We start from the raw sequence: 25401 nt of genomic DNA on the forward strand, positions 1-25401 counted from the left end.
AGCCTTTAGTGAATTAGTAAAGGTAAAACACTTTTAAAATACTTGAAACTGCACAACAAGAGTTGTTAACATTTTTAATTTTCAATTTTAGATTAGAGTCACCTGCATGAGCTAGCTCTAACTATCATGCTTACGTCTCTGTTACATGGTTGTACATTAAAACATCATGATCTAAAGCAGAAATAATAAGGGCAAACCACACACACACACCCACAGAAGAAAAAAATGTCTAGGTGTGTTGGGTTTAGGCCTAGCTGTTGGTGCTGCGTGTTTCACTACTCCTCATAATAGCTGGGTTCCCAGTTTTTCTCAGAGACATCACAAACCACAGGAAGATGAAGAAACCTGAGTCAAAGAAGAATAGTGTTACAGATCGTACAGGATGAGAGGATCATGCAAATCATGCAAATGCCACTGATAAACAACTGCGTCATGTCCCTGATTGTCCATATACAAATAGGCCAAAATCCATTACACATCAAATATTATGTATTAGTGTATGCATCTTTTACTCTTGAAAATGTCCCTGACATTTGAGGTAATCTTGCCTGTTTGTAATAGGAATAAAAATACCCATGGTTAAAAAGAGAGACTTTGACCAGTAATTGTGAAGTTACTGTATCCATTACACACTGAGAGTGGGAGAGTTGGTGTGCCGTGTATGGTCTGGCACTGACAAAACATTACAGTTCCTGCTCAACGTTAGATTGGGCAAAAAAGTTCTGTAGTCAAACCAAGAAGATCAACGTTGCATATACAACAAGTGCAACCAATAGCCCTTTCTGTCATATTTACAGTAACATCATAGTAAACCATGTGGAAGCAGGTTGTGCAGACCTTGCAGTGAGTTGAGGATGCAGAAGAGGTAGAGGCCAGCAGTGGTCAGGTAGCCAAATGAGAAGAAGACCAGGCCCCAGGTAATGCCGAGCAGAGTGGTGACCCCCAGCAGGGTATAGATGTCTCGCTTGGCTCTGTCATGGACACTCGGCCCAAACTGATAAACACAAATAACACCGATAATGCAAATATAGTGTATTAGTGTAATTAGATGACACATTAGCAGGTCATAGACAATCAGAAACTACCAGTTAGAGACTATGTTAGAGACATGTTTGCTGTCTGGAAGAGTGAACATCAAAACTGCCTCTGAGGACAATACCCCGAGTCTAGAAAACACTGTCTTCTTCAAGTTGTTTAAAACGGTGCTCTCAGGAGTCATATTATGCCCTCACGCTTATACAGACTGTATGTATAAGGGACACAACTATGATAAGAATGACTATTAAACAAATTTACCAGACATGAATGAGAGGTTATCATAAAAGCAGAGAAACACAGATTGGACAACCCAATGTATGTTGATTGCTTTTTTAAAGGGTAAGCTATCCTTTAGATATCAGACAAAAGAGACAGTCTATCAATTCTTTTCAACATCCCTACTGTGTCTGTGGCCCTCGGACCCAAGTGCATCGGTTTCTACTGAAAATGACACAATATATGGTTTAATTTTTGAAGTAAGACTCTGAGGAAGTCTGAGAACAGCTGGCCACTGTAGCTTTTAGCAAGCATGACTCAAACAGGAGTAACAAGTTCATTTGTCAGCATAAGTGTAGATTTTGGGAGTGGAGGCAGCAGGGGACATGTCCCTCTTAATATTTAGAACATGTGCATTTGTCTTCCCCAATACAAACATGAAAGTAGCAGAATACTTTCATTTCGATGAACTGCTTGATGCAAAAAAGACAACTTGGTGCATAAAAATTCACTGGAATGCAGGAAGTGCATTAAGTGTTTGACGCTCAAACTTTCTTGGGCATGAACCCCAGGTTAAAAAACAAACTTGTTTATCAGTGACTATTTTCGGCCACAGATTAAAACATATTTGTTGCTCTAGTGAGTTTTTTTTACAGTAGCAAGGACAGTGTAAGGATCTAATGGACCATGTAACCCAGTGTAATGGTGTGGCTCAAGTATTTGTTTTTAATAGTTTAGGACAATAATGGAGCTCTATGGCACTTAGAAATACATTATATTAGGCTTTGAATAAACTGACAATGGGCACTTGTAAGTATCAATTGATTGTTGGTTTTGGTTTCATTGGATATGTTGACAGCAAGAAATATAAAAAGAAAAATGATATCATCAGACCTAATTTTTTTAAGATCATTTTCCGAGACAAAAGCAAAATGAAAAAAAAGTGCAGGTTGACTCAAACCTCTTTGTTCTGGCGGAGAGTCACAACGCGTCTGACTGTCACCCCTAACATGAACACGTTAAAGATGAACACCAAGCAAAACACTCCAACTGTAGTCACCATCTTCACGGTGTCATTGAGTATATAGCATCTGAAACGAGAGAAAGAGACAGAGAGAGAGTAGATTTCATCTCATACACTGAAAAATGTTATATGAATTCTGAGTTGTGAAAATGTCAATTCAGGTGACTAGAAATTCAGCTATATGCAGTAAAAAGTATCCTGTTACTGTGGATGAGGTTTGTGCCCTATTTCACATGCAAAACACTTGTCAGTTAATTATTAGTGTAGATTGTAGATGCTTGTAAATTTTTGTCACTCTTCTTCCTTACATTGCGGTGCTGTTGGGGTTAGCCGAGTCCAGAGGGACACGTCCATACGAGCTTTTGTCGATGATGACCACCAGGGACACAATGACTGCTGGGATACCTGAAACACAAGGATTAGGCACGTACGTGAGTACATTCGTGGGTATTTGTACTAAAGAGTTTTATATTTTTGTTAGTTACAGAGTTTATTTTAGTTTGCCCTGACTGCCAAGACTTGGGAGAACAATTTTAAAAAGCCAAAAGGTTTAGTTTTTTATGTTCTCTGTGTGATTTCAATACATTTCTGTGAAATTTCATTTCCGTTTTCTTTTATCTTTATAGTCATATAACAATTTATGCATTCATGTGACATCCCTGCACCATACCTATCCCGATAGCCCAGGTTCTCCTGACAAAAAGGATTTCTATAACTTGATTGTGCATAACAGGGTTGAGGTTACACAAGGATTGTTACACAAGGAGACCAGGCGAACCGAGGTGGGAAAAAAATGGCTTAGACCTGGGAGGGTTGAGTAAAATATCTGAGTAATTCTTCCACCACTGCTACTCACCCCATCCCACCACGCTGAGCTTGAGCAAGTATTTCCTGATATAGATGTTGAAGACTCGGACTAAGAGAAGGTAGAGGTGGAACCCCTCCAGGCCCATCCAGATGAGTGTGGCCAGCAGGGAGTAGTGAAGAGAAAGGGCCATGTAAAGGCAAAAGCCAGTGGAGGACTGTGCTGCCACCTGGCTGGGGAGGAAATGCAGGTTGAGCAGGATCAGGGCAATGACGAGGTGGATGTGGACCTTCATAGAGAGATCTGCTCTGGCTTTTCTGGAGAGAGGAGAGGAGAAGTGATTTGTGGTAAGTGTTCCATTTTGTACAGATTTCATCGTCATGCCATAGTGTCACTGAAATTCAAGTCATCTAAAGTGGCGTAATTAAGGAAGGATGGATAAGAGAAAGCAAATAAGGACGGAAGGATGGCATTTACTGTCAGGAGAGAAAAAATATGATTGCACTTTGCATTTTAAAGTATTGGAAAGAAGTGAAGTAACACATCAGGCATCACATGGACTAAGGTGTTCTGAAAAAGTCAAACAAATGGGGGAAGAAGAGAGCTGAAGAGCTGAAGAAGTGATGGGAGAAGGTCAGAAGGATGCTGCTGTACCTGGACATATGTGAAAGGATAGATTGAAGTGACAGTCATCTATCTAGAATAAATTACCTATTTGTGATGAAGAGCAGAACAGTGATGATCAGGGTTAACAGAGAAAGACTACAGCCAATCAGAGTGATGTATGACAGAATCTCCAGGTCTTTAGGTGAGACGTCAGCAGAAACCTGACGACCAAGCACAGAATTACGTTTTACATGGGAATTTTTACTTCATGACATTTATTTGATAGTGCTGATACAATTTACATACAAAACATTATGATGCATGGTTACAAATTCAACTATGAACATGTGCAATGCACATCACTTTTAAATGAGCTCACTGTCGCCAGATTTAGCCTGCCTCAGGTTAATTTGTCAGTAAGTTAATGCTTACTTCTATTTTTGATACCTTTGATACCAGCATATCTGGCTGATAATACTTTAGTAATACTTTATTTTACTTGTATCTTTACTTAAAGTCACAATGTGTAGAATTTGAAGTTGTAAACTTTTGTGCCATTTGGTGGTACTGTAGCATCAAGAATGACACTACTGTCAACGCAAGATGTCACACAGCAATGCAGAGTACCAATATTCAGAACAACGTACCGCTGATGGAAATATTCATGTCATGGCAGTCATAGGCTATATAGTCTAGTTATTTAGGATATGTTTAAGGAGAAGTTAAAGGGCTGATGGTGGGTAGGTCAAAAAAAGTTATCCACTTATAAAACATAGTTTGTTATATTTAAGCCTATTTTATTTCAGATTTCCTTTAGGAAGACCAAGTTGTCGCTGTATGTATTTTCTGTTCATAAAGTTATTTCATCTACTCACACTAGTAGTTTGTAGCACTTTCATTTGCCTTTTTTTTGTCATGTCACAGTAGGAAAAGCACAGGTGTATTTACTAAAACGAATTAGAGCTGCAAGCAGCGATGAACAGGCCTTCGCTCCTCCCAGCACATCGGGGGTACTTCCCAGAAGGTGGCGCTATGACCCTGACTTAATATGAACATGTAAATGTCTCCAGGTCTGGACTCTTATCATGCATGTAAAGTTTCAGGCAGATTGGACAATGTAAAATAAAGTTACAACAGCGTCCTGTGTTAAGACAAAATGTGCAAATTGCCCACCTCCCCATAGCAACCCCAAACCACAAAAAAACACAAAAGCTTCGCAATTTGGCATTAAGAAATTCTTGACATTCTGCTGACCCAATGTGAGACGGATCTGTTGAATCATTTAGGAGGAGTTTAAAAAAGTTCCATACCTGTTAAAATGACTTATGACATCATGGTTCCACTTAGCTGCTGTAGTTTAAGGGTCCTGGTATTGTGTGAATGCTGGTTCACTGTCACACTGTCATGGCTTACTATGAAACGATTGGATCCATCGTAAATGGTTTTTATTAACACCTGTGCTTTTCCTACTGTAACAGGTCAAAATGTCTGCTGTGAAAAAGGCCTATTGTAGCCATATTTGTACATCTAACCCTCTCTCTACAACTGTACTTTGTGTGATGAAGAAGTCCTACCAAAAGCACGCCGAAGTATGTGAGGTGGTCACAGGAGCAGGTGACGTGACTCTGACCAAATTCCCACAGGGTTATGCAGCCATCAGAACTAAATGCTGGTAATTCCAAACAAACAGACAGTTATACTCATGATCCTGACACATTTGATTTACATAAACTCACTTTACTAGTCATGTGTGAAACCACAATGAATTGTTATACACAGATGTGATGGCCTTACTTTGTGTTGAAAAGTTAAAGAACACACATCTGGGCTGTAGAGTTTCCTGCGACACAACAAAATACTAGATTTACAATTGTATTTTAAATGGTTTGAACTTACTTTTGTCGGGCAAAAGATACAAATCTACAAGGTTACAGAAGTGAAAGTTACGGTAAATGATTTGTTGAATGAAGTTGTAGTTCCATTTCCAGCAAGATTCACTGTGATGTTGACACGCTCCTGTAGTCCTGAAATATTTTTGCCCCGCACGGACAGGCCAACCAGTCTGCTCTCAAATATTTCATGTGAGCTTCTCCATAGGGTCTACAGTACAACATACAGTCAATCAGTTAGTTTGACAGATTATGCAAGACAATTATTATGTAAAATGTGAACACTTTCCTAAAGTCCATTTATTGTGTTTATAGGAAAAAGCCTCCCAGTCATCCTCTCATTATCAATCTATCAGTATTGGTCAAGACATCCTCATACCTAAACGACAGAGTAACTATTTTAAACACAAAGTTAACGTTGTGAAACAGAACTAGTTAAGTTTAGGCAACAAACTAAAATATCCAGTTAGGGTTGGTGAAACATCAGGGATTGGCTTAAAATGAGTCACTTAAAACTGCTATGGAGGTGGAGGAGGTAACAGTATCACAGACTAAGGTACAGTACGTAAAAGTCTGTTCATTCCAAAAAGGGACTGTTGACTTTTGGTTTCACATGGGACACAAACCCCAGTCTCCTAAATATAAGTCCTGTGTTTATTCGACTCATCCACCCCTTCCCAGCGGTTGAGGCTAAATGGGATACAGCTACGACAACGGTTACGTTAAGGCACCAAAATGACTATTTAAGTTTAGGAAAAAGATCGTAGTTTGGATTGAAACACTCCCAGGGAACGAACACGCGTTTCCTGGGTGAAAGTATTAAAATATATTATTATATTATATAAGATTTTGTGAGATTCTGCGTAATTTTGTTTAATATCTGGCTGTAGCTGTAACCCTTCTAGCCACAACCCTCCCAAACGTGCCTCCCTCTGCTCCTTACACTTTGTCACCTCACTTCCTCGTTTGCTCCCACAATAATTACTACGGCCACCAGAGGCCGCCGTTTAACAGCAAACATAAGTATGGGGCGTTATGAGCTGCTTGCACAATCAACCTATTGTTACTCGTGCATGCGTTGCTGTACTTTTTGACGATGTTGTAGTTTGCCAGAATTCCTCTTTTGTGAAGGATGTGTAAAATAACTACTGTATTTTTTCCATTTCCCTTTGAAAACCAGCTCTAGGTGTCCTTTGTTTATGCCACATTATCTTAATTTGGCCAGATAACATATAGGAAAAACAAACAAAGCTTAACATCAAATATTGAATGCTCGCAAAAATTCAATGTAAAGTGGTCATCATTGGTCAAATTATTAGCATTTTCAAATGAATGAGCCTTTGCCCTAGTCATCTCACTTAACTTGACACAGTGTATGCTCCTTTGGTTAAAATAGCTGGGGGTTAGTTGGAACATAAAACTATGTGGTCATTTCAACATCTTGAGTGTGAACATATTAAGAAATTTAGTTAGAAAAATGACTGTATGCCTAGCCTGGTTGACACCCAACCCTTCTCAGTTGTAACTGACAGTGGGTCTGTGCAAGCTTTATTCACAGCTCATTTCCAAAGGGACTTTGGTCACCAACGGAGACTACTGTATGCACGCTCTAAAGGGAGATTTACACATTCATTCACTCTTTTTAAAAATCTGCTAGGGTGGATATTTTCTTTAACCGCAAAATAAAGCATTTAATCAATTCAATGTTTGGTTTATTTCCATTTTTTTTAACACAAATGCAGTACACACCACAGTAAAGGCCCACTCAGGTTTCAAAACTGTCCCTGCTCGGAACTGAAATAACATGACACCACTAAAATGTTACTGACCAACTAAAAACATGTTCACTGGGATTACCTGCAGTGTCTTTATATTAATGGAATGGCAGAGGCCGCCCAGGATGCAGGAAATAATTAGAAAAACATGATTTGAAAATGAGCAACCTGACTTTGATATTAAAATACTTTGGGCCATTATTACTATTAGTTATGGTTACATTTGACCAACTGTATTAGCTTGATTTAGGATTCAATGTGTGTTAACACATTAGATCAGTCCGCTCGAAATACATGCTCAACCCAAATATGTTATTAATAAGAGCATGAAAACAATGGTGACCATGCCTGTTCTAACAGTAGAGCAAACTGCAGGCATCCACAACTATGGCAAACACTGCAGGTCAGAGATAAACCAGGGAGTAGCTGTGCAAAGGGCTACGGGTCCCTTGGTTTTCACAAAAAAACTGCAGCCCATTGTATTAAGTTGTATTCTATAAACCAACAGAATTGAATTAGGTTTTAACATGCAAAATCAAGAGTGGTTCTTTAATTTAAGTTTACGATGTAAATACAATGCAGAATGACTAGGCCTTTATTGTTTTGTGGACAATAGCTCTTGAGATTCTTTTCTACAAAGTTTTATATAAAAAAGTGAAGTCTCTGACCCCGCTTCTTTCAGGCCAGGTGAGCATGCAGAACACAATCGTGTTGTTTGATCCAGCATCCAACTCTCTCGGCAGTTGAACACTCACTCTGCTGTTGGCAGCCTCCTTTAACATTGCCTGTATCAGAGGCAAAGAGCCACACGAGTCAGCGACACATTCCATGTTAATACATGTACCAGAAATAATGCAGGTCTCACAGCTACGTTTGTATCATGTCATCAGCATAGGACATCATTGGAATTTGCAGACAATGAATGCTCAGTCTTGGGTAAAACAGATAGCTTTCTAAAGTACAGTATCTGTAGGGAAATCACTATTGACCTGTGGTAATGTTCTGCAACTGACACTGAGCCCTGACCTTCCTGTGGATGGGTCAAAGCAGAGAAGAGCATGTTTCCTAGTATTCCTATATTTCCTAGGGATCTAGTAATTATCATTTTAAAAAGAGCAATTCTAAATATAATGTCATATCTATGGATGGGTAATTTGCTTACCATTTGCAAGCCTTTTAAATAGATCCTGGTAATGATTAGTCAATGTTGAACAACTGGTAATAGTGATTACAAATGAGAGCACACTTCAGGTATAATCCACACACTACCGTCACCAACGAATAATCGAGGAAGATGTCTTGTAAGTAGTATTGCCCGACAACCTCCATTTTTTTTACAAACTCCTCATTAGAATTCAGGATGGACAAACAAATAAATGCACGTAATTTGTTGCAGAGCAGGTATACATTAAACAAGACTAAGAGCCTACATCTATGCCAGCGGGTCATTTAGACTGTTCTTAGGTAAAGCAGTGCATTGAGCTAAATATTGTTAGCATGCAAACATTCTCACAATGGCAATGCTAACATGCTGATGTGTTTCCATGCTCACCATCTTAGTTTTGCATGTTAGCATGCTAACAGTTACTAATAAGCACTTTTGGTGGGGGCCGTGCTGGGGATCTGAGGATCATGTGATTATAATACATGAACGTGTGTACCATATTCCATGGCAATCCTTTCAGCAGTTGTTGAGACATTTCACTCAAAATACATGCCAACCGCATAGTGGCTCTAGAGGAAAAGTCAGGGGATCACCAAACTCAGTAGGATACATCATCTAGGAAGCATACATGTCTGTACCAAATTTCATGGCAATCCATCTAGTCGTTGTCAAGATATTTTACTAAAATCCCCAAATGTCAACCTGACGATGGCACTAGAGAAAAGGTCAAGGGATCAGCAGTCAATAGAATTTATCATCTGGGGACCCTGAATATCCATACAAAATTTCATGGCAACCCATCCAGCAATTGTCAAGACAGTTCAATCAGTCTGGACATTCTGACATTGCCATCTCTAGGGCCAAGCTACTAGCATTCTTACCTCGTGATCAGTGGCAAAAATGTCAAGTCCTTTGAAGGGGCCTTTGGGTTTGTGCAGAATGGCCACAAAACTGCCAACAGACAAGCTTGTATCCTCATTAAACTCTGTTTCCTCTAGAACATGTTCTAGGGTCTTCATGGCTCTAGTGGAACATGACAAGAATTTATAAACATGAATCATTCTGATTAACAAGTGTTTTCCTTAAACCGTATCATTAATTTTGACCTACTTAATGCCTTAACCTTTAATCTGATTTCAGCCTCAAGCCTTTGCAAATTCTTCATATTGCCCTGGTATTTACTCCCATGTAAATAGTAATATACTTTGTATTACTCTAAAACAAACACAGATGCTTACAAAAACATAAACATCCAAACAGATTTTTTATTATTTAAAAAAATATTGTATTTTAAATACAATTAAAATATTTACATGATAGTGTCGCTTTCGCTTCCATTTTTCAAAATGTTGTTTACTTCTTTCATACACAATCTGGTGTCTGAAACCTCTGTAGAGTACATGAATAATTAATTGACATTCAATATATACACAAATGATATGTTTCCCCTAAAAAAACATATATTGTAGCATCTCACCTGGTTTCTTTACCTTCCAACTTTGATGTGTTTTTTTAACCTCACCCTTACCTAAAACTAAATCTTCACAGTTACCCTGACCTAAACCTGGATTTTTATTATTAGCCTTATCCGTACGTTTACCTTGACTGTCACCCCGGCCTAAATTTAGATTTTGATCCTGACCTAACACTGATTTGCCTCAGGCACACAGGTGATGTTATGAGCCACCAAAGACAGGGCCAGCCAACGGAGGAGCCACCACTCCATCCTGTGAAGCAAAGAGGATTCATTGAGAGCAGAAACATGTCTGTGCTTTACGGACAAACGTGTCATAAATGTATGGCAAAGAAATAAAGATTGAATCGGACCTCTCTGATGGCATGTATTTAAGTCTTACACACAGACACATAGTGAAGTACAAACACAATCTCCTGACCTCATGTATTGATCTTAACTGGGACTACAACAGCAAGTACAGCATGTTTACAGCTATTTCCATACACTTAATTTACAGTCACTAACATACACTACGCTCCATAAACAGTTAAATAACCAATATATTTCTTAGGCATAACATTATACATATAGCTAAATTAGGTGATTTTGAAGGGAATCAAAACATAGCCTACCTTTGCTGAGTCCGTGTAGAAAGTATTTTGTCTGAAGGAAATACAGAGTACAGCTGACGTGACAACAGAGCAAATGCAAGAGAGGAAACATGTAAATTTCATCCTGCAATAAAAAGAGGAAGTAGCATCAGACAGAAAGCTAATTGTGCTACTATAGTCCAATACAACAATTGACTAAGTGCATTGAACAAATTAACGACTGGATGTGCCAGAACTTCCTTAAATTAAATGAAGAGAAAACTGAGGTGGTTGTTTTTGGAGCAAAAGAGGAACAATTAAAAGTCAGCACTCAGCTGAAGCAATAATCATTAAAAACAAGCAGACCAGCCAAGAAATCTTGGTGTGAGTCAGTGGACAGACACAGACTTCAACAGTCATTAAGTCCAGCTAACAAGTGGCTATACCCACCTTAAAAATATATCAAGGGTTTAAAAGGACTTATGTCTCAGCAGGATTTGGAAAAACTTATCACTTCTTTTATCTTCAGTAGACTTGACTACTGTAGCGGTGTCTTCCTGGTCCTCCTAAAATATCAAATCAGACAACAGCTGATTCAGAACATAGCAGCCAGTCTTCTCCCTTCAAGACCGAAGGAAGTGGATGCATCTGCTAGTTTCTGAAGTCTCTACACAAGCTACTGTGCCTCAAAGAGTTGATTTCAAATACTTTTTGCTGGTTTATAAAATCACTATGACACTGTTTTGGGGCCAAATACAGGCTTTCTGATCTGCTGCTACACTATGACCCCCAGACCTCTAGGTCGTCTGGACTGACCTCTTGTTGTCTAGAGTCAGAACTAAACAGGGAGAAGCAGCGTTCAGTTTTTATGCTCCTCTCTGGAACAAACTCCCAGAAAACTGCAGGTCTGCAGCTCTCAGTTCTTTAAATCGAAGCAAGGCCTATCTTTTTTGATGTTGCCTTTCTTTAAATAACTGTACATTTCTTATACTGAAGCTGCATTGTTGACACTATATAACAATCTATATAAGCATATAAAGAGAAATTCCTATTCATCTCTTTTACTATTCTTCTTTGCTACTCTTCAATGTTTCCAATTTCTTATACTACTAACCTTTTTCTCATATTTTATCTGTTTTTAATTTTTGTATCTGTTTTCATGTAAAGCACTTTAGTTGCCTATTGTAAATCTTTACTTCTCCTAAATATTACCTACAATGGGTCACCTCTGTCGCCACTGAATATGGTCCCACATTACATAATTGAAAAAGATTATACTCAAGATTCTGTATACACGTTAAGCACTAAATATAAAGTAAAACTAAATGGGTGTAATAGCTAGTTGATCCTGAACGTCATAACAGATCATGGGTGAACACTGCATCGCTTGGTTTATGGCTGCAAGTCACTACTCCCACCAACAGAGGGGAGTAGCACATCAGAAACATCAAGTGAAACAAGGTGTTAAGAGTTGCATAAAAGCATTTATTCTTCCAATTTGTATATGTTGTGGACATATACATATACACCCGGCCCCCCCCAGGCCGGGTGTATTCAGTAATTGCAACCATGTATCACTGAAACGATTTATTGTGTCTCTGCTGGTGGCTTGATCAACACATTTCCTTTCACATCAAAACCTGAAACTGTATGGCAAGTCATTCACTATTTTTTATATCTCTTGCATTGTGACATTTAGTGGAGCAAATAAAGAAGAATATCTGAACAAAAGTCAAACATTTTCACTGATTTATTGATTATTTTTAATTGTAGACATGTAATCAAAATGCAATCTTTTTAAAGTCTGTTTCTGTTTAATTCAGCATTTTTTTTACACACTTCATGTCAAGTTTCATTCCATACCACCACTTTTAATGATACACGTGAAACACATGAAATAAGTGACAATATGAAAAGTGACATCATGAAAAAAAGCTGAATTTGGAAAAAGAGCATTTTTCAAAATAAAATGTCTATTATGAAAAGTCCTATATAACTGTTATTATAAAAATAAGGATAAAATAACATTTCATAATAATGACTTGAGTTGAAATAATTTCTTACATCATTTCAAAAATTGTTATTTCACTTAGCCTATATATTTCCACAGCGTATTCTTCTGGTTATCTACGTCATAATTATTTATGTATTTTATTTAATATGAAACACTTTGGAGCTCCAGAACTGTCGGGCTCATTTGACTTGAGGAGAAAATGATGGTGATGGTGTTTGCTGTTTAGAGCTGGTATTGTCATCATAAGAACCGGAATTCAAGCCACCTGTTTAGTTCAAGAGACCCAGACCCATTTGTGTTTATGGACCCACCTGCAGCTTGTGATGCTGACCATGCCTTCTGTGGCAGTGTGTGTGTGTGTGTGTGTGTGTGTGTGTTGAACATTATCCATCATCAAGTTTACTAGCTGGGCATGCAGGTGGCCTTTCTGCCAGGTGGCCAGCACAGAGACAACAAGAAATCCTAGACTTGATCAGAATAGGATAGAACTGAATAAAATAAATAGAAAAGATAGAACCAAATGAAATACATTAGAACAGAATTAAAAACAGGTAGAACAAAATAGAATAGATAGATCAGAGAGGGCATTTTAGACTTTTGACTGATCAGGTATGACACCTAACCCAGTGAGTAATCCAGTCAGACTGTTGATAATTGTTCTCCATCAATGAATTAATACATTTCAATTACAGTTTTATTTAAATAGTTACACACATTTCTCAATACTGAGTTGACTTTTTCAAAACTCTTTACGCAGCATAGCAGACATAGCAGTAAACTTTTCATTGACCACATCTTTCAAATTTCACAAATTGTTTTATTACACAAACTCAACTTTGGTATAGTATTAAAATGTCACTGATGACGTGGCACCTCAGTATTGAAAGCCCACTGGTGCTAATGACACTGCACTTTACTATTTTATAATGTAGAGATATTTGGTGTTGTGTATTGATGTTGGGCGGGAGGGGGGGGGGGGAAGGGGTGGTTCTGTTGTTGTCTGTTGTCTATGGTCTGTTGTCTGTCTGTCTGTCTGTCTGTCTGTCTATCTGATGAGCTGTACGGTGCAAGATGAATTTCCGAAAGGATCAATAAATGGCCATATACTGCCACTAAAAGTTTAATGTACGGTTCATTACACACGTTCATAGTTGAGTCTTTTTTGCGCGAAAAATAAATAATGAAAGCCACTTCAAAGACAATGGTGATACATATTGTAATGCTGGTTGCTAGTGGGGTTTTTTAGGTCTGTATTATGAGTGACAAGTTTTGTTGTGGGGCGACAAATAGTGTCAGGGTTTATTAAAGGTCCAGTGTGTAACGTGTTTAGTTGTTCAAAATCTGTGTTGCCCGTTCACAAACTTGTCCTTTTCATGAATATTTACCTCCACCATCAATTCCAAGTATTTTGGCTTGAAATTTTACATTTGCGTTTGCATGAACTGGGGTAGACGCTCCATATTCACGCGCCATCTTGAAATACGTTAGCCGGTAAGGGACATACAGGACATACTGCTCCGCCTTTCACGTTTTCCCTGTCACATGATGAACTCACAGGTGCTGCTAATGCTGCTAATGGGTATCGTAGCTTCCACGGCGAGTTTGAAGAAGGAAACATGGAGGACCGCACATATTGAAAATACAAATTTCAGGAACAGGAGTCTTCTTCTTCTTCACCCAGAAAAAGAAAAAGGATACTGAAAAGAGCAAGAGACCGTCTTTTTGAAGCGTGAAGGCTACCGTAGCTGTAATACCTACTTTGAACTGCGTGGAGCGAGAGAGTTGATTGCGATATATGATCTCAATGCTAGATGGGAGAAATTCCTACACATTGGACCTTTAAGGAAAACAATGAAGTTTAAAAAACAAAACAAATCTATCAAGAGCGAGGGGTTTCCCTATGTTTGGCTGAGATCCCTGGTGTGTGGGCAGGGGTTGACTGATGTTAGCCTCTGGGGTTTGATCCTACCTGAGACAAACCTGTCTCACCTTGACACAAAGAGCCTAGTGAAGCAAAATGACTCACACAGCAGCAGCAGGTGCTGATCCTCATGACTAACTGGAAAACCCTAGGTGATAAAACACTATTTGTAAGTAAATGGTGCATTTTTAGTTGTCAGCAAAACTGGCTACACATTATATACAATGGGGATTTCCAAGGAGTCAAACTCTTACTTTTGGCAAAATGTTTGCTGATCTGAGGTGGTTTTTTTTGCCTCCTTCCCAAGTGGGAATGCTTGAAAGTCTCAGGTTTTGTTTTCATTTGTACTTAGGCCTACATCTAAAACACTTGCTGAAAAATAATGGACTAAATACAGAGGCTAAAATACTGAGAAGCGCTTAAGGAAGGCTTTGGTTTGTGCGTGTTCGGCAGATGACGGTGCCTCTTCCCCTGTATCGACCTCATGCCATAATAATATCAGTACGCATTTTAGATATACTTCCCTGCAATGCCAAGCAACAGTAAGTGCATAAATGGTGATCTTTAACATACTATCACCCTCTCTCTCACCCTCTTTAATCAGTTTCTGCGACTCCTCAATAAATGAGAAATGCTCCAGAACCAGTAACCATTAACATAACAATTCTGGAAGTTGCTACTTCCTTCTGCCTTAGATCGGGTCCATTGATAGGGATCTAATTATATAGACATGTCTCTCCACAGTGTCTGCTGAGAGAGCAAATGACAAGGACTGCCTGAGGAACTACGATCATTCTCTACAGTCCTATTAACCCATCTGAAGTGATGACAGGTGCTTCCTTCTTACATGGACACATGTGGACAACCAGAATTATTGCTTTTTTTAAACAAAACAGGGCTACCTTAATTCTAATAAGGTTTGTATAGTGAGTGCTGCTGCTTAAATTGCCTACAAACATGGCAAATAATGGACAGACATAGAATAGATGCCGTTGCATTCAAGAAGTGTAATCATTGTGTGTTGCTGTTGTGCATTTGTGTGTGTGCCTGAACGAAACTCACAGTAGCAAAACAACATTCTCATTATCCTAATCCATACAGCCTCTTTTTTCTTAATATTAGTTATATGAATGTATTATTTGTTTCTGTATTTATTATTTGTTTGTTTCATTATAATGTTGTATTTGTTCATGAAAGCACCAACAACAAAAGGAAATTCCTCCTAAGTGCTACTAGGAAATACATATTCTTTTTTGTTTTTCTGATTCTGAATCTGATAGGCCTATTGGTTAATGATTAGCGAGTTTATCACACATAGTGGTGGTTTTAAATATCATACCTTATCAGTAGGCTACATCCTGTCATATTCCGGGCGTGTAATGTGGTTTTCACTTCGCTGTGAACACGGGGGGAAGCATGTTTGCTGTCGTCCCTCCTCACTTCCACCTCCATCCGTCCGGTTGATAAGAGCATTGTAGTGGTCAGATCCATCAAGTTAGGTACAGAAAGACAAGACAATACCGGAAATTGGTTGCCTTCAAAATAAGAGGCAAAACCTAATCACACCTGGAAAGACTTTTTTTTTTTAAAAGCTTTCAATTAAAAACAAAGACATGTTTGCATTTACATTAGCCTATTACTGGTTGCCTATATCAAATGTAATTGTATTGATCAAATAACCTGACATTATAGACTATCTGCTCCAGTGGTGTAGTCTAATGTATTTTAATGGCTATACTGTACTGTATATATATATATATATATATATATATATATATATATATATATATATATATATGTATATAGCCTATGCAAAGATAAAACAAAACACAGATGACAATTCAAAATATATCAAAAATATAATGGATAGTATGTTGTTGCGTGTCATTGGGCATTTTTAAGTGGGTATATGGAAATCCTGGAGCTTGCTTAGTGGGTATACTACGTATAACTGCGTATCACGTAGACTACACCACTGATCTGCTCCATGAGCTCCCTCAAACATTTTACAGTTTGTACTGTTGCTGTTAATAGGACAATATTTGAAAAGGAAAAATGTCATAGTTTTTGTCTGTATAAATTAAACTGTTTGTATTAGTTTATCTCTTTCGTTGTGTCTTGTCTTCATTTTCATTACAGTCTGAGCCGTCCATATACAGTTTATTAGTCAGACTATATTTTATTTTGAAAGTCGTGACAGGGACACCTCGTTACCGTGATGTCACGCTTGACGCTGGCATCTCCACGTTAGGTACCGAAACACAACGAACAGCGGACCACTGTCCGTCCTGCTCCGGTAGGGAGACAACACAGAGCCACTGACTCAGGACGTGACTGATAGCAACTAGCAAAATATCTGCATCTGAAGAGATTTCCTCTGGGAAAAGGGGGAAAAACTGGATGTAGAGGGGAAAGAAACCGTCAAATATTTGTATTTTCTACAAGAGAGGTCGCGAGCTAAAACAGCCGTGTTCGCTGAAGAGGTCGGTCAAGTGCGGCGAACTTTGGGCTTATCATTTTTGTTGTTTTATATAGTTTGCAACTTTCTCAGGTTAAATCTAACGGCACTTTATTCGGCATTATCACGACGGGGAGGTTATTAACCCACTGGATTTGAACATGTTTGCAGTTAATGATTTACTAAAAAGCATAGTTGTGGTAGACCCACTTTGCTGATTGATAGGCATTGCTGGAGGCATTGTGGCTCTTTTGTAAAGTGCACTTTGAAGGTTAGCCTACTAATAATAACGCAACCACTTTGATGTTGATTAAATGAGACGTGCGCTCTAGTGGGTAACTCCCGCTAGAGATACAGCACAGTGAGCTAAAGAAAGGTGAGACGGTCTGTAAACACTGTGAAAAGAAAAGAAAACTTAAAAGGAGAAAGCTGTATGAGCACGTGAGACAACTCACCGACATTTATGGAGGGGCAGTTTCTAGCGCTGCTCTGACTGTAAATCTGGAATGGAGCTCTTTCCCATTATGCAAGTGAACTGTTGAGGACTGTCGTAGCATTCTTGTTAGGGAATTAAGTTTAAAACAGTTTCTTCGCTAGCTTACCGCTTGAACTAGCAACACTGCGAGTGAAAACTTAACCAGAGGCATCTTATTACACCGTCGGGAGCGAACCACGGCGAACGACGACTGATTTCCCTCGCGCCCGGACCATGGCCTCCACCTTATGGAACAGCTGCTTCTCGTTGCTCTGGAGACGGACCTTCCTCGCGCTGTGGCTGTGTGCGCTTGTGGCGCGTGGAGCGGAGGATGACAGCACCTTCAACTCAGAGGTAAAAACACAGCAGTGTTATTCGAAGTACTGATTAGACTGACTAAGTAATGCTCGTTACTTACTGACTGAATCAATGAAACCAGAAGCTGCAGATGGTAGAGACTACTTTATAATATTAACATAAACTATTTGAACACTGCACCCTTCCAAAATGACCAAAAGGCATGTGTTTTTTTTTGTTTGCTTCCGCCAAAGCAGGGACTACTTTTAGAAAGAGCACAATTTGACATCTTCTTTGCTCAAGTCAGATACATAACAGGCCTAACCGTGCTATTCAAATGTTATTCCTCTGGTATACAATGTACTGTAACAATTATTTATGTATACTATAGCCTACTTATCAGTCCCTCCAGAACAACGCGATTATGCGATCGCATAATTCAATGCATAATCAGCCAAAGAATGCCTATTTATGCGGGGGCCGCATTTTTTCAAATACGCCGCACTTTCGCAGCATAAATTGCCGATTTATATATTAAATACATATTAAATATTAAATATGCGGGGATTATGAAATCATGCAAGCCCCGCATAGTTTGCGCGGAAATCGGCAATTTATGCGGCGAAAGTGCAAAAAAGTCCCATATATCTTAGCAGAAAGTTGAGAAATGTTGCGTTTACTTCACACAAGAGCAGCCATTTTCCCCTGTTGCCATGGGAACGTTATGAAGTGACGTAATTACGCGACATGAACATCATTGAAAAGCCACGATGAAACTGCAGTTTTTGCAAATTCCCGCAATTTCATTTTTTAAGAAAACGTGCCGCATAATCAAGGATTTTTGCCCAAAACAATCACAAAAAAACTCAACATTTTTCTGGAAGGACTGACTTATTGTGTGCCTTATTTAAAGGAACACGCCGACTTATTGGGACTTTAGCTTATTCACCGTAACCCCCAGAGTAAGACGAGTCCATACATACCCTTCTCGTGTCCGTGCGTGTTGTAACGCTGTCTGACGGTTCCACCGGTAGCTTAACCTAGCACAGAACCTGCAGGTAACTGGTTCCATCTAGCCTACTGCTCCGAATAAGTGACAAAATAACGCCAACATGTTCCTATTTACATGTTGTGATTTGTAGAGTCACAGCGTGTACAACAAACAACGTAACATGAGACACAGCCATCTTCTAACCGTAAACAAACCGGGAACTATATTCTTGCTAAGGCTTGCTGCAAAGCAAATCACTCCGCCCAAGTAGCAGAAGTAGCAGAGCTTCGCCTTTCTGAGAATATAGTTCCTGGTTTGTTTACGGTTAGAAGTTGGCTGTGTCTCATGTTACGTTGTTTTTTGTACACGCTGTGACTCTACAAATTAGGCCTGCCTGATATTGAAAAAAACGTACATTGCGATATTTTTTTTCCCTGTGCGATATGACATATATGAGGATGCGATATGAGGCCATAAATAGCCCTATTTAGAAATACTAAATCATTCTCAACTACTGGAGTGATTTTGTAGGAGAGTGCATCTACAAAGAAAATAAAAAGGAAAAAGGAAATGTTCTTATGTGAACCAGTCTTTGTTGAACTTTAATGCTTTACAAAAACCAAAGCAAGTAAGGCTGTGATTACTCTTCTGAAGTGATTTAGGAGAGGGACATTAGGAAGACATACACTGGTTGACTGACATGACACCATTGTATTCATATAATATCAATCCAGGCTAAAGTGAATATTAATAATGCATGCATGTTGCTTCCTGTAAATGTCAGGTTGTGGTCGACTAGCGGGGCCTGCTTTGGTTGTTTGATAAACTGATTAAAATTGATCATGATTGGTGGTTTGCCGTGCTTGCAGAGCCTGCATGTCACACTCTTCAACAAACTGTGTATCCAAGAGCACTTAGATCAGTGTAAATGAGGTTATATCAGAAACAGACTGCTGTTGTAGATTAGTGTTACGTTTCCAGCGTCGCAGCTCCGAACCGTAACGTTAGTTGGAACAGACGCCTTGTTTCTTTAGGCTAACTATGTTAGCTTTAGCCTGGCTGGTAGCAGCTTTCTGCGGTGAAAAATGGCCGGGAGATGTCGTGATTACGTGATTTAGTTTGTCAGCGAACATAAAACACTGAGTAATGTAGCTTCACTACCCAGGGAAAAGCATGTGCATCACTGTGTCAGTTACGGTACTTTTCTACACACGGGAGGGCCTCACGAGACACGAGAAGGGTATGTATCGACTTGTCTTACTCTGGGGGTTACGGTGAATAAGCTAAAGTCCCAATAAGTCGGCCTGTTCCTTTAAATCAACTGATATGAAGGCATGGTATTTACCTGTGTGACAGCTTCAGACATGACCTAGCCAATCAGAATTGATGCAGGACCATCCAGTGCACAACACCTGGTTTATGATACTAATAATACCCTGAACACACAATTATTTTCCAATGTGTTTAGTTTGGTTTCTAAGTAGATTGACTGGCAGGTGTACAGTATTTTACATTGCTGTCATTAACATAACAATGGTTTCAAAAATCAGGGACATTCACTTAATGTATCCCCCCCCCCCATAGAACCTCCACCTTTTTCAGTTACTGGACACGTTTTAGTTAAGATGTTTGTTTTTTCTATTTTTCTGGCCACCCCCATCACACCATTCTCTCTGATAATGACTCCTGTTGTTACAATGTAGGCGAATGGGAAATCACACCCAAGCAAAGCATTATGCATGCTCCACCCCCCCCCCCCTTGTAGTCGTTGTTTAGTGAACTATTTGGATTCAAACTTGTTTCTTTCAGTAATCATCACAATACAAAGCAGAATCAACAAGACCCCCGCTCATTTCTACAAGTTATCCAGTGTCTAGGGCCGTGACGATAACCACATCGCTGTTGGCACGTGACGCTACTGGGGTTATGACATCATCACCGGCATCACCGCATTCACCGGATTTCTTTTTTTTGTGCTGGTGAAAGTTACGGAAGTGCATATGTTGTGTGATTTGAAATATAATAAACACAATAATCCTTGTTTAGCTATCATCATCGACTGTTCATCATGTTCAAGGGATTCTGGAGGAGGACAACTTAAGTTGCCGTCACTTCAGCTTTACACGAAAGGGAGGGACAGGCCGTTAAACCTATGGGGTATCCGATTATTCTAAATGATTTCTACTGCCAATGAATATATAACACACAGTAGGGAGAGGGAAGGACATGATGGACGGCACACAGCTGCAGTGTTTTACCATTGCACTTTACACTGCATTCATTAAAATCCATATCGTTACAGGTACAGTGTAACGCTTATCAGTTCAATTTTCTAAGTACAAAAAAAATAGAAAAATGGGTTCAAAGATCCAATATTTCATTTTTTTCCACCTTGACAAATTAAAAAATTGGATCTTTAAACTCTTTTTCCAATTTTTTATTCAGAGGATCAGAAATTGAGAAAATTACAAAATTGCGTCTGGGCTCCAATTATTCAATACGGCAATGGTATTCTCTCCCTGTACTTTGTGGAATATGCAGGTCATTAACTGCATATGGACCAAAAAAACCCCCAAACTAATAGACTTTGGGGGTAAAGTGGGTGGGGGGGAGTAGCTAGGCGGAACGAAGGAGAGAATACCATTGCCGTATTGAATAATTGGAGCCCAGACGCAATTTTGTAATTTTCTAAATTTCTGATCCTCTGAATAAAAACAGAAAATTGGAAAAACAGTTTAAAGATCCAGTTTTTTAATTTGTCAAGGCGGAAATTGGATATTTGAACCCATTTTTCTGTTTTTGCTTAGAAAATTGAACTGATAAGCGTTACACTGACCGTTACAGCCCTACTCTTGGCTATTTTCATTGTTGTTGTAATGCTCATAATGTGTCTTTCTCCACCCGATTTGGACCTCTTAGCCATTATGGAAACATGTAGGCCTACACAATTTTGTCCTCATTTCGGTGTGTCACAGACACAAAAGTGTGCCAAAGTAACAAGTTGGAACTCAAACCAGCACTACTTGCATTTTTCTTTCGCCAGTCCCGGGGTTATCCAGCACACGTGTTTGTTTTGAGAGACAATTCGAGAGATAAGAGCTGATGCTATACCTATAGGAAGGTGATTAGTGGTGGAGCTTTTGTTTGTTGTTTGACAGAGAGAGAAAGACACACCGGGGGGGGGGGGGTCTGCTTGTCAGCCAGGTTACAACATATTCTGATGGGTTATTGTAAGAGTGTGTGTGTGTTTAGATGTTTGCTAATGTGTCTTACTGAGACAAGAGATGTAGGGTTTACACAATGTGTGGACGGATGAGAAATCCCTAAGCACTTGTTGCTAAATGTGTGTGTGTGTGTGTGTGTGTGTGTGTGTGTGTGTTTTTGTGTGTGTCAGCTGAAATACTAACAATTGTGTTACCCATGTTGTCTCTTTAACATTTGCAATGCTCCATACAAGCACAGAGCTCTGGAAGTAAAGAGCATCTCTTGGACACAGCGCACTAAAACTACAGGGTGTTACTTGAGGAGTTGAAGAAGTCATGCTGTCAGTCTGTTTGTTGATGGGCCGGCTAATCTCCATGACACGCCCACTAATCATGATAGGGGAGACCCTGCTTTTAGGAAGTCACTAGTGGTCTTTGTGGCTGATGAATCTTTCACTGGATTCTGAGCGGAACATTTGTTTTCACACACAAGTCATAATAAGTGTCAGAGTTGCAAAGATTAGTTGTCGACTATTAAATCAGTCGCCAACTATTTTGATAATCAATGAATCCATTTGTGTCGTTTTTTTCATGTGAAATTCTCTAATGTCTTCTTAAATGTGGATATTTTCTGTTTTTTCTTCACTCCTCTGACAGTAAACTGAATATCTTTGAGTTGTGGACATTGACAAGACATTTGAGGACGTCATCTTAGGCTTTTTTGGAAATACTGATCGATATTTGTCACCATCTTCTGTCATTGTCATTGTAGACCAAAAAACAATAACTGACAGATTAATCGACGATGAAAATAATCGATAGTTGCAGTCCTAATGAAAGTCATAGAAATGTTTATGTGTGAACAGAAATTAGGCTGTTTAGGAGTTTCTGTGGTAAGGAGTTGGTAAATCACTTGCTGTAAAGTCTGCGGTCTAATCTATAGGACAGGTAAAGGAGGACTTAAGCCTGAGGCACACTAAGCCGGTAATCGGCGTTGGACAGTCTGGCGAGGTCAGTGACTCGAGTCTGTTCGGTGTGTTCCGTGCTGTTGTCCGTCCGAGGGGCCGTCGACCTTCATTTTGGGCGATTTTTACGTGTATAATCAGCGGGGCGGGCACTGCCGGCAGTTGGACTCAAATGACCCATCTGATTGGTGGAGAGCTACCCCGGAAACGAGGAGCGGAATGAGCTAGAGACTAGAGTCTCTCAAAATCTGACGAAAATCTTTTAAACTGACCTTTGTTGATCTGAAATGAAGACAGACTCAGCAACTGCACGGCCTATTTCTCTCTTAAAATGCTTTCAGAAACACCTTTCAGTGAACTATTTTAGTACAACATGAGATCGTATTAGCGGATTAGAACAGATTAGCGCCGCCTGCTGTTATGGAGACGTATTACGTCTCGTCTCTTCGGTGTGTTCTGAGGCACTTCTTAGACCAACTCGGGGAGACTGATCAGTCCAACTGCCTTTTCTGCCGAGGGTCGGCCGTCTGGTCAGTGTGTCTGGCCCTTTAGCGTGTCTTGATCAACACAATCAGCATATAAAATGACATGTCATGTAAAAATGACACCTTGTTTGGTTTGTTTTAAAGCTGCCTGTGTCTGTAAAACAAACCCAGACTGTGTTGGATTGTGTTGAAACTACATTATACACCTACCTACTATATACGTCATCTCAAGTTTAATCTGATCCTTCCTCTTCAGATGTGGTTCAAGCCATTTGTTTAGAAGTTGGCCCGAGACCTCTACTCCTACTCTGTCTGGACAAAAAGGATGACGTGGGATAATAGAAAAAAATGAGGGAAAAGAGAGGGATTATGAGTGTGACAAGAATCTGAGAAATTTAGATCGAAAAAATAGAAAGGTCACAGCAACGGCCAAGAGAAACCTGTGGTGGAGTTATTTATGAAAGAGGGAAAGAGAGACAAAGATGGAGAGAGAAAGTTGACGGGGGACGGTGGTGGTCAGTCTCAGCTGTGCAGCATGTGATGGCTGAATGTGACAGCTGTTCTCTTACTGGGACACACACACACACACACACACACACACACACACACACACACACACACACAGTGCAAAGGCATGCTGGGCCTGGGACTCCAAGGCATCTTAGGAAATACAAAGGACGCTCTTGTCTGAGGAGAGAGAGCTGTGAGAGAAAACTTGTGAATAGGAGAGAAAGAACATGAGAGAGCACAGAAAGAAACACGGATGTGATAATACAGGCTGCATGGAGAGAATGCTAAAAGTGTGCAACAGCAATTTGAAGCTAAAGCAGAGTGATAGCAGCAAAGAGAGGGGTAATCAGTGACTTATTGCGGCATATAACTCGACTTCAACTTTCTCAATCCGTATCCTCTTTGTATCCGTGTAATCTGCAGCGTGCTGTCTCTTCACATTCCAGCCGCTTCTCCCCTGCATACATATGTGTGGATTATTGTCTTGCGTGCAGAAAAAGAGGCACGCCTGTTTGCCTCTGTAACTCCACGTGTGCTTTATGAAATCTTCAAATTGAAGTAATCAAATGTTCTTCCTCCTGTCTATCTGTCTGTGTCTCTTTCGTTCTCACTACTCCATTTACTTATCCATCCTCTTGGTAGGACTTTGTAGGGTAAGAGATAGCAGCAGACCAAGCCTCGGAATAAAAGCTCTGTTAGTATCTTGGCTGACATTGTGGTAGAGACACAGACACACACACACACGCACGCACGCACGCACGCACGCACACACACACACACACACACACGCGCTAACACTAACACTCATATACACACTTCTGGCAGGTTTTACAACTCCTTGTATATTGCTGGGTCTGGTTTTGGCAGGTAAGCTCAAGGACTCTTTGAAAGACCATTTAAGAGACGAGGCTAAGTGTACATGCACGCTCACACACACACACACACACACACACACACACACACAGGCACTCCCCTACCCCTGTTGTTAGACTTGTTTTGTATTCAGCCCAGCTGATGAGGGAAGGTGAGTGGCCAGACTGAAGTGCTCTACTGTTACTGTAGACGATGGGCGTGAGGGGGGGGGAAGGGGTTCATAAGCCTCCATACATCTTCCCAACAGCACTGCAGCTCTTCTCTTGCACCCGACTACAGCCTGTTGTAAATTCTTGTTTGGAAGGGACAGAGAAAGGTTGTGTAGAGACTAGGGCTGCTCGATATGAGAAAAATATGCGACAACGTTCTGCATTTCTGCTGCTTTCAGTATTCTGCTAAAATGCAACAAATTGCATGTTGAATTTAAAACAAATGCAAATAAAATCATTTCCAACATTCTCACGTCTTTCGCGATGCGTCGCAGCCTTAAGCAATGTGTTTCTTGCGCTGAAGTTGATCTTGCCATGACGATAAAAAAAACGATATATTGTGCAGCCCTGGTAGAGACAACATCAGATTCCTAGATACACCACAAAGACACAAACATCAACAGACATGAAGGCATTTCCCTTTTTCATCAAATAC

General features: G+C 39.8%; 2 protein-coding genes across 2 annotated transcripts in view; one reads left to right on the forward strand and one right to left on the reverse strand.

Annotated features, from left to right (window-relative positions):
* Positions 1 to 60: 60 nt before the first annotated feature.
* On the reverse strand, positions 61 to 10691 carry LOC144516943 (adhesion G-protein coupled receptor G2-like). Its single transcript, XM_078248710.1, has 14 exons — positions 10607 to 10691; positions 9996 to 10245; positions 9832 to 9907; positions 9400 to 9541; positions 8022 to 8138; positions 5637 to 5789; positions 5484 to 5529; positions 5264 to 5358; positions 3795 to 3910; positions 3135 to 3400; positions 2587 to 2683; positions 2216 to 2345; positions 838 to 994; positions 61 to 345 (listed from the first exon to the last, which is right to left on the reverse strand). Exons 3-14 carry the CDS (start codon positions 9882 to 9884, stop codon positions 251 to 253), a joined length of 1467 nt encoding a protein of 488 aa, XP_078104836.1. The 5' UTR covers positions 9885 to 9907; positions 9996 to 10245; positions 10607 to 10691; the 3' UTR covers positions 61 to 250.
* A 6068-nt stretch (positions 10692 to 16759) lies between these two features.
* The window catches only part of mmp15b (matrix metallopeptidase 15b), a 43158-nt gene continuing 34516 nt past the window's right edge, over positions 16760 to 25401 (forward strand). Inside the window, exon 1 of the mRNA XM_078248836.1 lies at positions 16760 to 17786. Within this exon, the coding sequence (XP_078104962.1) occupies positions 17667 to 17786 (120 nt within the window). The 5' untranslated portion in view covers positions 16760 to 17666. The remainder of the gene's footprint in view (positions 17787 to 25401) is intronic.

The sequence above is a fragment of the Sander vitreus genome, chromosome 1, assembly GCF_031162955.1.
Source record: "Sander vitreus isolate 19-12246 chromosome 1, sanVit1, whole genome shotgun sequence".
Taxonomy (NCBI): domain Eukaryota; kingdom Metazoa; phylum Chordata; class Actinopteri; order Perciformes; family Percidae; genus Sander; species Sander vitreus.

Bases quoted from the DNA above. Each gene is read 5' to 3' on its own strand.
- LOC144516943 (XM_078248710.1), bottom strand. From the start codon at position 9,884: ATGAAAGAAGTAAACAACATTTTGAAAAATGGAAGCGAAAGCGACACT. The intron at 3,911-5,263 runs GTAGGACTTCTT...CTTGGTCGTCAG, and splicing joins CATACTTCGGCGTGCTTTTG to GTTTCTGCTGACGTCTCACC. The intron at 995-2,215 runs GTTTGAGTCAAC...TGTGTTTATCAG, and splicing joins CTCTCCGCCAGAACAAAGAG to TTTGGGCCGAGTGTCCATGA.